The sequence below is a fragment of the Athene cunicularia genome (genome assembly GCF_003259725.1).
Source record: "Athene cunicularia isolate RWA chromosome 8 unlocalized genomic scaffold, athCun1 chr8_part1, whole genome shotgun sequence".
NCBI lineage: Eukaryota > Metazoa > Chordata > Aves > Strigiformes > Strigidae > Athene > Athene cunicularia.
This window is the reverse complement of record NW_020799109.1, coordinates 30,261-44,516: the sequence shown is the minus strand read 5'-3', so window position 1 is coordinate 44,516 and position 14,256 is coordinate 30,261. Positions and strand designations below refer to the sequence as shown.

Here is a 14,256-nt window from a genome sequence, read left to right as displayed (position 1 = left end):
TATTCCTGTTGAAATAAAAGGGGGGGGGGGGGTGGTGAATCAACAACTCTCAAAGAACATTGTCAAGTCCAGAGGTGTGTGCTTTATTCCAAAGTGGTTTCCTTTTGGTTTTGTTGAGATAGCTTGGTTAGGCAAATTCAGCCTTACGATTCATGACCATAAGGAAGGTGGAAGATGGACATTCCTTTTGTTTCTGGTTCTCTTGCCATTCACTTGAATTTCTGTCAGAGAAGAGGAGAAGGTCTAACAGCAGCCTCAGGAGTCTGAATGCATATGGGAAGTTCAGTGTAGGACTTGGAATTCAGGACAGTAACTGGAATTGGCACCTCCTGTCTCCCATCCTTTGCAGTGCATGTAACGTTTCCCATGCTCAGAGTTGTAAAGCTCGTTGCCAAGAGCCCGGCCTGCCCTGAACTAGGAGGCGGGGGCGATGCAGTCCGGATGCCAGCTGAGGAGCTGCAACAGGGTAAGACTCCTGTGAAGCTGAACAGCCACCAGACTGCACCTGTCCACAAAGAGTTGTGGCCTGGTAAGGCCTGGCTTCAGTTCAGAGTGTTTTCTCATGCAGATGTGTTAAAATCCAGAATCAAAATGTTGTCAAGATATTGTGAGTTTTAGTGATGTGTGTTCCATGGTAATACACCGTGTTAGTGTTGTAAACCATGCCCAGAAGGACACAACTCTAGATGTAAACAAGCTTTAGGGCTTTAATGGGGGTTTTTTGCATCTAAACTCTTGAGCAGGAGGGAAACATCTGTGAACCCATGCTAGAAGTTTCTGAATGTTGAAGAATGAAGGTGAGACGATCGCTGTTTAAGTGCGTTACTGCTGTTTGAAAGAGCAGACGCTGTCGCATTTAGCACGAGGCCGCCCGCCGCTCCTGGCCCCCGCCTGTGTTTAAGGGGGCGCAGGCGCGGGGGGGGCGGCGGGTGCCGCCATTTTGAGGGAGGCGGCGGGAAGGGCTCGCTCCCGGCCGGGCTGCCGGTGGGAGCAGGGAGCGGCCGCCGGTTCCCGGAAGAGGAGGTGGGGCGCGGCGTTGCCATTGCTGTCCGGGTCTTCACCCCTTTTTTTTTAACCCTCCTGCCCCCCTCCGGCCTTCGAAGGAGCTGTCACAAGCGGTGCTTGTACTGGGAAGGGGCAGTAGCAGCTCTTCGTCAGAGCAACAACAGAGCAACTACCAGAGCGGTAGTCGTTCCTCGTGCTTCTCTAAATAACTACTACTTTCTTTGTGCAAGCTTTTTAGATAGCAGTAACCGAGTTCCCTGCAGGAGTCAGACTGGTTTGAGTTGCAACACAGGTGTGCTAGAGGCCGAACCACATTCAGTTGGTTACGGGTTTGGGTTTCGTTTGTTGGTTCATCAGACTTGATCCCACTGTCAAAGTCTGTATCTTGGCAGGCTGAACAATTCAAATACAATTTTTTTTCACTGGGAAAAACTGTAAAAGAATTGGAAATTCTTTGAACACTTGCTGAAATGCATTCTGAAGTACACACATGTCCATTATGTATGAATTGGGAAAGAAGGTAACGTGGTTTTGAGTAATTTACATGATCAGTCATCCTAAAAAAACCCAAACAACAACCAAACGAAACATAGAATGCTGATTTGAGTAGGGCATAAGTTACCGTTAAATGTTGTTTTTAAAAAATATAGATGGTTTGGTTCATCTGGTCTTTAAAATTACATTTTTCCCCATGTTATTGCCAAGTTCTGTACACTCTTAAGGTAACAGAAAAGTCTCTCCTGCCAAACTTCTGAGTGAACTTAAACCAAAATCTAAGTGAATGCTATTTTTAAAAATCATCTCTATGCATTGCAATGCTGATTGGGCCAGTCTTAAAAAAAAAATATATTTCGGTCTGAACTAATAATGGTTTTTTTTTTCAGCTGTCACAGTTTTGTAAGATTTTAAAAAACCAAACACCACCACACACCCCCAAAACCCCAGTGCTGTAAATATTTTTGTACCAACCATGAGAAAATGTCACACAGTTAATGGGTCATGTGAGAACAATACTCAAGTATTTTGTCTTGTAGATCAGTTTTTAACGTAAGAAGGAACAGAAACATTTGGGTTTGCATGTCTCATTACCTGTAATGTTGTAAGTTTTAAGTGGAAAAACTGTTTATATTTTCATTTATTTTTTATCTTAAAAAGCAATTATCCAAATTAGATTAAGGATATAATGTTTCAGTCAGAGAACAGAAAATAAGTAAAATACTTTAAATAATTTATTGAAACTAGAGAATGGTCTGAGAAAAATAAATTCTACTGCACTTAAAAATGTAGATAAAGCTTGAGATACATGTATAAAAGAAACTGTGGATAACGGATAACACATCCCAGGTTATTGTATGATTTCTGAGAGTTGAATCCCATACATGCAAAGGAAGAAAATTCTCATCTGGATGAGTTCTTGAGGATGATTCTTGATTTTCTTTTGTCCTCAACTTAAAAAAAAAAAAACCAAACCTGTGCAGTTTCAGATACAGATTTTAAAACATAGGCAAGTGCAAAATAGAGCCGATGTATAGCATTCTTTCACAAATGAAGAATTAATTAGAATATGAAATTATACATTGTAAAGTGACTTCTGTTGTAGTGTTTCAGTAGTGTAATCAAAGACTTGTATTGGTGCTTCAAGTAATGTTGTGGAAAATAGCCAATTTGATACAAGCTTGTTTCAAGAGAGACTGATTTTTATTTCATTTTATCCTTTGGGAGAGTTTTTATAGAATGCCATTAAAGGTTGTTTGGATATCTCTTAGTAAGAAAAATGAAATTTTCTAAGTTGTATATTTACATATTGTTTTCTGAATAAAAACTGATTCAGTGTTGGGTTGGTTTTTTTTCAGCTGAATGATATACAACTTAATGTGTCTTTTTCACAAGTTTTTTTTCTTCCCCCCTTCCCCCAGAATCATATTTTGGGGACAGGAGTTCTTGTGTAGAGAATGCTAGCACATTGAATGTCTCAAGCTCTTCTGTGCGAGGCCTGAATAGCACATGTGTAGCAAAAACACCCGTCTCTTGTAGTAGATCTATTTGCAGAAGCCATACCCCTCTTATGGGGTATTCAGGTAAGGTTAACAGCTCTTAAAGGAAATAGTCCTACTTACCTTTCTAACACTATTTTATTAAACATACTTTTATTTTTTAATGTGATACAGTAAGATACTGAAATATATTCAAAACACAAAAGATAATGTATTTTGTAGTGCAGGGGGTGCCTGCCAATGAAAGATGGACCCATAAGGGAAAATACTGCTTTAGATACTGGGTAGATGTTCTGGCACTGCAACCTCTTGTCACTTACTTTGCCTTCATGTATAAATTATCAGTGTAGTTAGTCAGGCTTTTTTCAAGTTGTCCAAAATTGAATTATTTTTGTGGACACGATGGTTTGTGTGGTGACTGAAGAGCTCAAATTTATGCATGTTTCTAATTAGAGTTTTATTTTAAGGCTTGTAGTGCATTGTACATCGCATATCATGATGTCATTCTCCAGTTTCTTCTTGCAAGTTTTACACATTTTCCATTGGTATCTTCAGAGGTGTAGAAAGCTAGTTCTTCAGAAGAACACTTACACAGTAGCATGTCAGGTGTATATTTTGTAGTGCTGCTTATGAACAAAGTTGCATTACAGGGTAATGATGCCTTGTGCCATGTTATGTGTCTCTGTGCTCAGGTAGTGCAGAAGTAATTGGGTTCAGAGTTCTTTCACAGTCTGACTAATCATTATCAGTTCAGTGTTTAGTGTTCTTAAAGTTAGTTAATGGTAATTCTCTGAAGCGATTAAATTAAATGTAAAGTACTTATTATCTTCACCTTTTACTTGCTTTTAAAATAAGAGTTAGTATTGTGATCAGCTGATGATGATGAGCCAGGGTTGTTCTGAACAGAAGATTCAGAATAACAATTAGGTTTTCAGCAGGCTTCAGATGAAATTTTATGAGTGCTGTTGCTGGCATCTTGTGGCCTACAGAACATAGGTCAAACAAATGAAGGTTTAGGTTCGGCTGTGTGCAGGATCAAAGATTTTGCTCAGGTGGTAGCCAGTTGCAGTTCAAACAGCCTTTTAATATTCAATTCTTGGATAAACTCTAATTCTAATCTTGCCCTTCCAGATTCCTAGTAGGATTAGTTTTGATTCTTAGGGTGCAAATTGAATTTACTCAGAGGAAAATAGCAAGTTTGGCGTATTGTGCCTTCTCAGCAAGATCCATCTCTTTTGAGAATATACTCCATTGCTTTTTGAGAGCAAGTTCTGTGAGGAGCAAGGGAAGGTAATGGTGGAAAAGAATGTAAATAATCACTACAAAGCATGTGGAGTTTATTGGTGTTTCAGATCAGTAAATATGTCTGTGCTATCAAAATCCAATACTGGTTTAGATGGTTTTGAAAGTGTAAATGGGACATGCTTTTTATATGGAAGTATTTTGTCTTATTTTGAATACTTTAGACTTAATGGTTATTTAATAATGGCAGCTCTTCTGAATATTTAAGTGAATTCAAGAAGGATTAAGTGAAGAATCTGTTCAGTGCAGCTATTTTAAGGTTAATTTGGCTTTCAGATGAAAGTTAAGAAGATAGAGATCATGGAAGATTTTTCCAGTTTGTCTGAGAAGTTGTACCAGTGTATGTAGCTGCTGCTTTTCAGTGTGGTGATTACTTCAGTACTGCTCATCAGGTTATACATTTGCTCTTTTGAATAGCACAGTCTGATAAGCTTTGCTTGCAGATTCCCAAACAAACTGTCATTAATAGCTTCTCCAGCAGAATCTGGAAGAATGCAATATCGTTTTGCAATTGTGAAATGAAAATTAGCCAAGATAATAAAAGAAGCACTGTATACATATTTTTGGCCTTTTATAGATTAAGGGAAGTTCACTACACTCCAGTAGTTAAATGTCATGTTTAGGAAGTAGTGTAACCACTTCAGAGCAGTGCTGCTTAAATAGCTGAACGTAATTAGGTGTGTGTGGGCTCTGTTACTGTGGTTAAGACATGGTTGCACAGATCTGTGATGCCAGGCACCGAGAGGGAGGTGGGAGGCTCAGCTCATTTTCCCCCCAGATCCCCCCAGTTCTTAGGTTTTAGGCATCAAAGCAGTAGTGCTAGAAGACACTTGGGGTTTTAAGTCAGTGCTATTTAAAGTTCAGTGGTGTGGGAGGAGTGAGATGAAGGAATATGTCAAAATTCATCTCCATTCAACTATACTGCAATAAACCACAGCTGAACACAAAATAGCCCCATTTTCAAAATTAGCTATTTGGATCTGAATGACACGAGATTAGGAATCATAGGTCTGTGGAGTTCAATTTAGGTATAAGCATCAGGTTTACTGTAGGTCTGTAGTATACAGTCTCAAAGTAGATTGATGTTATGTGGGGCAAATTGCTAGAGAGCTGGATTGGAGGTTTTACCTACATGGGAAAAGAAAGATTAGATAATAAAATGAGGTTAAGGGTCTTTGGAAAGAAAGAAGTTAGGTGTTAAGGAGCTGTAATCTTAATTTTCACACTTAACCTTTGTAAGGGGTATCTTGGAGAGATAGCTGGGTATTTGAAGAAGGTGATTAGTTAGATTTATGATGGTATTTGGGAAAATTTAAGCCAAACGAATTTTAAGATGTTAAAAATGTTTTTCAAAAAACAACCAAAATGAGAATCAAATTATTGAATCTCAAGCATACTGTAGAGATACATATTTTAAAGCAGTTTAATAAGTTTAGCATAAAATCAGAAGAAATACATATAAAAAAATAGACATTTGTTTCCCCTAACTTAATGAGACCTAAGACACTTCGGAGTTGTGCTTTTAGTGGAATATTAAGAGTATCTATCTCTGGAATTAATACACCTGATTTTAAGTAGCAGTAATAGCTGTGCATCATTTTGAATTTAAATTGACAAATGTTTAATAACACATTGCCTTTTGGCATGTACTAACCATCTTCTTTGTTTAGCACAAAGATAGCGACTCAAGCTGTATTTTCACAGAAATGTGATTAGTTCTGACAGTCTTAAATGAACGCATTCAGTCAGCCTTTTAATGTAAGAGTATGATGTTTGTACTTTGGAAAGCATGCCTTGTCTGTATGGTATGGCAAGTAAGGAGTTCAACAACCAGCATGTTTAATTTTTAACTAAGTTTGGTAAATTGAAAGGGCTTTCCATGGATATGGGAATATAGACACATTTTTCACTTGGAATGTCAAAGTATGATTCTGTGAATGTGGCTTGTAACTGAATGTGTGCAACTCTTTTACAGTTACATCCTCATCTGCAGTCTCTTCTCATACTGTTGCGTCAGTTATTGTAGCTGTAGTAGAAGGAAGAGGCCTTGCCAGAGGTGAAGTAGGAATGGCCAGTATAGACTTAAAAAATCCTGAGGTGATTTTATCACAATTTGCAGACAATACAACTTATGCCAAGGTATTGTTGCATACTTAATTACTGTATCCCTTACAGGCTAATTGTTGTGACTTTCTTAAAAAAGCTTATGACTAATGGGAAATTATATTTTTAGTTTGTGGAAGAAATTTATCAAAATCCAAAGTCACAAGTTTTAGAAAATGTCCAGTGTTGAAAGGACTGCTATTTACTGTGCCTCAGGTTTTAGATTAAGAGGAAATAATGTTTTGCAAAATAGCCTTTCTGCAAAAAAATACTGTGTTTGAACTATGTGGGAGTGAGATGCCTTGTTTTGAGGAGTATCAGGCAATACGTGATGTAACTTGCAAGTATTTTTCATCAGGCAGAACTACTCTGAGAGCAGAACTGCAGGAATAGTGCGGGTGGGTGGAGGGGTGTGTGTGTAGGGTAACTGTAGGGCTGGCTTTGTATGGTTGCATAAATATCCCTTCTCAGGAAATGAAATTCACTCAGTTTACATCCAGGTGCTCTGCCTGCCAGCACTGCGTACTCTACATCAATTTGGAGAGTAAGCTCTCTGGTTGATGCAACACCAGCATTGATAAAACATCATATTTAATGGTTTTGTTGCAGTTACACCTGCTAGGAAATAATGTAGCTTGTAGCATCTTTACAATATTCAAAGCAATAAAACCGAAATTTAATTAGGAGAATAAACAGATATGATTCAGAATATAAACAGCTATCAAATCTATTCAGTAAAATATATGTTGTAGAATGTAATTTTAGTGTCCCTGCCCATGGCAGGGGGGTTGGAAATAGATGATCTTTAAGGTCTGTTCCAACCAAACCATTCTATGATTTCTTTTTTTTTTTGATCATTAGTACTTTTATAGCTTATCCTGATCTTAACACACATAAGTACATATTGAACCTGCCAGCTAGAAAAATACTTCTGTAATGTACAGTACTAAAAATCAAAATGAGACCTGCACCTTGAGAATGTGGGTGCATAAGAAAATGTAGACATTCAGGTGATGATGTGGCAACTTAAATAACAGTTCACATAAAGGTTTGAACGTGAAAATTTGATTTGCTCGTACCTAAGACAAAAAAGTTCCACGTAATAAAAAGAATGAGAAGACTAGAATACTGCAAGGAAACCATATTATTTTTATGGAAATTTTTTACTAATTTTAATGGTTTCATAAAGATTACAGAAGTTACTTCTAAAACTAAAAGGCTTTCTTTTTAGCACGCAGTATCTGGGTTTGTAAGTCTAGAGGCTCCCCTTGTTCTATTGCGTCAGGGTTAAGAACTGTTACTGTGCCATGAAATTTCTTTCTCAAACTGAGAATAGCTGCCCAAACTCCCTCCCCACCTCTTTACTTTCAGTTTTGTCTTGAATTTAATGATAAAATGCAGTTACTTCTCAAGTCTTTCATACTTTCTGATAACATGACTTTCTTATCTCTTACTCAGGCTTGTAACTTGGTAAGTTTACATCTTTCATAACCACCTGTCAGGGCATGGACAGATAGTTCAGTGTTTTCCTCCCTTACCATTCCAAATGAAGTACAAATAGAAATGTACACACATCTGCCTAATTTTACATCTTGATTACTCAGTTCTCCGTTCTGTGGGCGTACCTGATTAACCGTTAAGTCCAAAAAAACCCCCAAAACCACCCCCCCCCAAAACACTGCTAGTATACAACTACTTTTTTCCCAAATGCACTACATGGCCTAGTTTTTTATCTTTTTATCTCTAACAGCTTTAACAGTACTGTCTGTCTGCCAATCATCTGTTTTCTTACAGTATCACTATCTGTGTTTTGCTAGTGGTTGATATCCAGCTTATTGTATTTTTTGTTCTCTGCACACTTTTATATTTGAATATTCTGTAAATTAATTCAGTAAAGTTTTCTTGTATTCTTTAAGTTTCTCAAGGTTTGCTTTAACTATGATGCCTCTGAAAAAAACTTCCTAATGATTATCGGATATGACAGGCAGTGACAGCTCTCCCTCCCACCCCCAATACCTTTAGATGATTTCTTTTGTGTATTTTTTTATGCTTGTTCACCTTTTCATTGTTATCTGTCCTTTCACATGTTAACTTCTAAGCACTTAAAATATAGTCCATTTTTTCATGTTTCTCCCCTGAGAATTTGTGGATGATGATATAAATGCATAATGATGTTTGTCCTTTCTTATACAGTAAATAAATAGAAAAGCATATAGTGCACTTTACATCCCTACGGCAGGTGTGTATAACATAATCAAAGCAAAGCTGGTTTAAATATGTGCATTTTGAGCCATACTGAAAAAGATAAGGCTGAGATAAATGTTATAAGAAGAGGTTAGAATAGAGTCTAAAACAAGTCTCAATCCAGATATTACTAATATTTAGAGCTGTTGCATTTCTTCATCTTCCAGAGCACCATTAACTTTTCAGCTGCAAGCCCAGAAAGCTGCTGTCTGTAGAAAATAAATCCTGCTCTCATCATAGCTCTGGAATATAATTTTGGATATTTATCTCTTGCTTTGACAATAAACGTGTTTGCATTTAAATAAGAGAGGATAGACACCTTTGGTTTTGTTTGAATTTTGTTTTATGTATATTTATATATGTGTATATGTATATATGTATATCAATAGATACAGATAAATTTGACTCATTGGTGTAGAAGTTAGAAGACAATTTTGCCTTTATTTACAAGGCTAGAACTGTGATTTTAAAATAAAAGGATTCTGTAATTCTTCATTGCTGCTTAATTATCATGTAAAATATTTTAGATTATATGTGAATTTTTATTGAATTATTTTGAATTTTTTATTCAGGTTATTACTAAACTCAAGATTTTAACACCACTAGAAATAATAATGTCAAACACTGCTTGTGATGCAGGCAACACAACAAAATTGTTCAGTCTGATAACGGAACATTTCAAGGTAAGTTCTGAAATTTCATTCCCTATTTTAGAGTTCTTGTTGATTACTTTTATATGATTGGTGATTTGAGGGTTTTCCACAACTTCTGAAACGTTAAATGCAGTCAGATTTTGGGTTTTCTATACTTTTCAGTCCTAACTTTGCCATGGTAAAGAATAACCTAAAGGCAGCTCCAATGCTGCTAGTTCTAATCCTGACAATTACAAAAATCAGTATATTACTGATTAAAGGAGAAAGTTTTGAATTTTTGGCATTGAAGTAATTTGAGAAATACTGAACCTAGGGTAAGATTCAGAGATCAAAAAGTCGTTTTCCTTTGATCCTTCTTTTTTCTTTCAACCTGTTAAATAAATTGGGCTAATGTATCACAGAATGGGAAACACAGCACTGGCAGGGTAAAAGAGGATAAGGTGAACTAGTGTATGTAATTTATGAGTAGTAACGCCTCAGAACTTTAAAAAAGTTATATTCATTACTACTTGAATCGCTTCCATGCCTACACTGCTGATGGCTTTTTCACAAGTTATCTACTTCCTGATCTCTCCTCTTTTTCTTGCATAAGTCACTCGTGCATTGCACAGATTCAGTTACAATGTCCTGCATATCTTTATTCCCTGTTTACCATTGAAGACTTGATAGTAATCCCTTGGGCTTAAACCATGGCAAGGGAAAACTACAGTTTGAATGTGAGCATCGAAGCTATCATGAAGATAACTATTCCTGAAAAGTCATCAATTTTAACCAAATCCAGGTTAAATTCAAAATTTGGAGTAGCTAGTTCTTGAGAGGAAAAGCAATATCCAAGAAAAAGCCTACATGAATTTGCTCAAAACGCTAGTATGAGTCTTTTTATATGTACTCATTACCAGAGAGAAGGAAAGATGAGTGAGAGTCGTGTGGCCTGCATGTGCTCATTAGCTGGAGTGAATACTTCTACAAAGACAGATTGTTGAATTGGTTGATAGATTTTCTTGGAAACACATATCCCTAGAAAAATAGAGAAGCCTGTATGATGAAAAACTGTTTGCTTTTCCCCTCATATTCACAGAATGTGACTTTTACAACTGTTCAAAGAAGATACTTCAATGAAACCAAGGGTTTGGAATACATAGAACAATTGTGTGCGTCTGAATTCAGCACAATTTTCATGGAGGTTCAGTCAAAGTATGTAAAAATAAGGAAAAAACCCCGTACTGTGTCCAGATAAGTTATTAACAGCTTTTTACATACTTAGTACGCAAGTCTGTGGCTTGTTGCAAAATTTAGGAAGTCATAATAGAGCTGTTCTTTTATTTTGCTCTCCAGTGTTTCTGATATATCTAGAAACTTAAATAGGAAGCCCCTTACAGATGGGGTTTTTTTGTTGAGTTTTTACAACTTTTCACTTTTTCGTTTTCATTCTTTCCTTAAAGATACAACTTAACAGCTGTGATAGCTTGCCTTTCTCCACAGCAAATGTTTTCCTTGCACCAACAATTTCAGGTAGTTATACTTGGTGACCTGGGTCTTCGTTTCAAGTCACATGTGACTGCTGAAATGCATGTGTTCACAATACCAGCTGTTTAGTGTGGGCTGGCAAGCGTACAGAGACTCAAATATCCATGATTATTTGATGTACATGCATATATGTGCACTACACATGGGTTAGTGCATACTGAAAACATACTGCTTTTTCAGTGCTATCAATTCCAGTGGTTTTCAAGTAGAAGTGTGAGTGTGATTTCTGTAGTGCACCGCTTGGCTTTGTGGTATTTAAATAGCACTACTGAGCATTTATTAAAGATTGTTTCTTTCCAAGGTATTACTGTCTTGCAGCTGCTGCAGCTTTGCTAAAATATGTGGAATTTATTCAAAATTCAGTTTATGCTCCTAAATCACTCAAGGTGCGTTTCCAGGGGAGCGAGAAAACAGCTATGATAGATTCATCATCGGCACAAAATCTTGAACTAGTAATTAATAACAGAGATTCTCGGTAAGAATATTTAAGTTTTCATATTACACTTTTATAAAGTTTTATTTCACTGTTTCTTTGATGGCTGTGTCAAAGAGGTGACCATTATATTTATTTCTGTATAACAGAACTATATACTATACAGAGCTTTTAAGAAAGAAATACTTGGACAGAGAAATGCATTACAATTCAGCACAAAATTTCTAGCATAGGAAATCCTAAAAGTGAATCACAGGAAGAGATGATACATAGTCATCTTTACATTGATGTATATATTTTATTCAAACTTATAAACAATGCTGATACAAAATTTCACAGATTGTGAAATAGGCAACATTTCTGCAGAAAGTTGCTTATGTTGGATTAAAATGCCTAGGCTTTATTCATTTTACACAAGATAAACTCGCCAGACTCAAAAGGTGGTTTTGTTTTCCTTCAGCTCTAAGGAATAATGTAATAGGAAGTAATTTCTATAATATGATGGTCATGTGCAGTGTGATACTTGATTGCACGGTAGTTCTCCCCAGTGAGAACAGTGCTTGGAGCGCTTCCTTCACTGCCTTCTAGGCAGAGACACCACAAGGCTTACCTTCTCACGACTCTCATGCTTCAGGTTAGAAAGAGAAAGGCTTGGAACTGGCACTTTGCTGCCTGCCAAGTTCTGAGATCCACCTCTGTTGAGAAGTCCGTTCATCACCTCGCTATCAAAAGCGGAGTCTGGAGATTCCTCACTCCAAGTATTTCCACTAGGAGAGATGTCATAGAATCACAGAACGGCTTCAGCTGGAAGGGACCTCTAGAGATCATCTAGTTCCAACCTCCCTGCTGTGGGAAGGGACATCTTTGACTAGATCAGTTGTCCTTACCCTTCTGCCACTGCTGTTGGTTTGTTTTTTTTTTTCCTTTCCTTTTTTTAAAATATTTTGTGGGGATCACAGAGTACACAGATCTGTTCTTCAGAAGTGGGAGGTAACTGTCATTTCTTTCTGTTCATCTGTCATACTCTGCCCCCAGTTCCTTCCTGTTTGCTCCATTGCTGCTTCTGTAACTGCAGGAGCCAGCCACTCGTAAGATTGGTACCCTCTGAAAGCTGATCCTAATTCCACGGGTGGTTTTGAGAAGAAGGAGGTCATGGGAGGAACTGAGCAACAGTGAACTGCTTTAAGATTCTCTCTTTTTTTAGCATTTTTGCTGCGGAATTTTTGCTGACTTAGCGACAAGTTTGAATCAGGCCACACAGAGCTATTTCCATGGCATAGATCTTACCCCTGAAGCCTGGTTATAGATGTCTTTGTATCAGATATTAACAGGTAAAAGTTAATAGTACAGGCATGCACTGGAAACACCTAAATCAAGTTATGGTGCCAGTATTAATTCTGGAGGGGCTTTTCTTTCTTCGTTTACTGTATAGGGAAACGAGCCCTGTGAAGCCCTCAGCTGTTTAAAGGTAGGCAGTGTGGATACTTCCCCTAATGTAGAGTTCCCTTTAAGTGTTGTCATAAGTTGCATCTTATGGTGAATATGTCCTTAATAAAACTGGGTTTGAATTTCCCCCTTTTTTAATTCTCTTGACTGTTGGTTGGTTCTCTTATACCATGGAATTTCTGGAGTTTCTGGACTATATATTTTTATGCTGTTTGTTTTGTATACTTGTAGCAGTTTTCTTCCTATTCAAGTTCTGGTTTCAGTCAGTATGCTTGCATGGCCTCAGTGTTTTCATGGGCTGCCTTTCAAACCAATAGCATTGAAGGTTCCAGGTTTCTAAAACTGTTTAGGTATGTGCTGGTTATAAACATTATAGACTGTTTATTTTAAACAGATACAATGATCCCTTAAGTGTGAGAGCCTGGGATGTGTAATGTGTAAAAGCCATGAACAGGAAAATAGTATTTATAAAGCAGAAACCTGTTATTTGGCTCCTGTATTGACTGTCAGTTCTTTAAAATAAAATCAAAGCTTATTTATCTCTTGGACTTCTGTTGATGTTCTGATTAGTATTTGATCTCAGATTATAATTTGTCTCCTTTTGTAGGGTTAGTCTGTTTGGTTTTAATTAGTTCAGTTGAGAGGGAAAATGTGAACTGCATCACTGCAGTAGGAGTGGAATACTGCTATAACAAATGAGGCAAATACTGAGTACAAATGTATTCCTGTGCTTTGGAAAATGACATAATGAGGGCTAATATTATATTAAATGACCTGACTTCCCAAACTGCTGTAGTTCACACAATATACTTGGCAAATAGGGAGGTGCTAAGCATCCCAAAAGCATGCCTCAGATTTGTAGGATACTCTTACCTGAAAATGTCACTTGACATTTACCGTCTTTATTTTTGTGAGTGTATTCTTTGCGTCTGTTTCCGTTTCAAAGGAATGGTCACACGCTTTTTGGAGTCCTAAATTACACTAAAACTCCAGGTGGAAGTCGAAGACTTAGATCCAATATCCTGGAGCCACTAGTTGATGCTGAAACAATTAATATGAGATTGGACTGTGTCCAGGAATTACTCCAGGATGAGGAGCTCTTTTTCAGTCTGCAATCAGGTAGTAGTTTATTTTTTAATACATAGTATTATATTGCTTTTTAAATATTTTTTTTATAATCTATGAAAGTATACAGTGTGATTCAGTATGTTTGAAAAGGTTTTTTTTAAATGGTTTGTCAAGTGACACATAGTGGACATGATTTTTTTGAAATAATCTTTATTATGATAGCAGTATTTTTCTCAAGTATTTCGCTAAGAAAAGTGAATTTCTCTGATAAAGTGCATAGAAGCTAGTGAGTCAGTAGCTTTTTTGAAGAACTTGGGTTTTCCTCTTTACCTTTACAGCTAAATATACACTACATTTGAAGTATTTAAGAATACATAATGTATACATTAAAAACAAAGGTATCATTGATGTGATACTTGTTGTGTATGCCTGGTTTTCTTCCCCATTGCTTCATAAAGCATAGTGGTCCAGACAAATGTAG

At 37.0% G+C, this 14,256-nt stretch overlaps 1 protein-coding gene across 1 annotated transcript in view; it reads left to right on the top strand.

The window, feature by feature from the left end:
* Positions 1 to 441: 441 nt before the first annotated feature.
* MSH4 (mutS homolog 4) overlaps positions 442 to 14,256 on the top strand; it is a 31,723-nt gene continuing 17,908 nt past the window's right edge. The window contains exons 1-8 of the mRNA XM_026853823.1: positions 442 to 529; positions 946 to 1,023; positions 2,922 to 3,083; positions 6,277 to 6,440; positions 9,221 to 9,331; positions 10,380 to 10,495; positions 11,130 to 11,303; positions 13,654 to 13,826. Coding sequence (XP_026709624.1) covers positions 442 to 529; positions 946 to 1,023; positions 2,922 to 3,083; positions 6,277 to 6,440; positions 9,221 to 9,331; positions 10,380 to 10,495; positions 11,130 to 11,303; positions 13,654 to 13,826 — 1,066 coding nt within the window. The remainder of the gene's footprint in view (positions 530 to 945; positions 1,024 to 2,921; positions 3,084 to 6,276; positions 6,441 to 9,220; positions 9,332 to 10,379; positions 10,496 to 11,129; positions 11,304 to 13,653; positions 13,827 to 14,256) is intronic.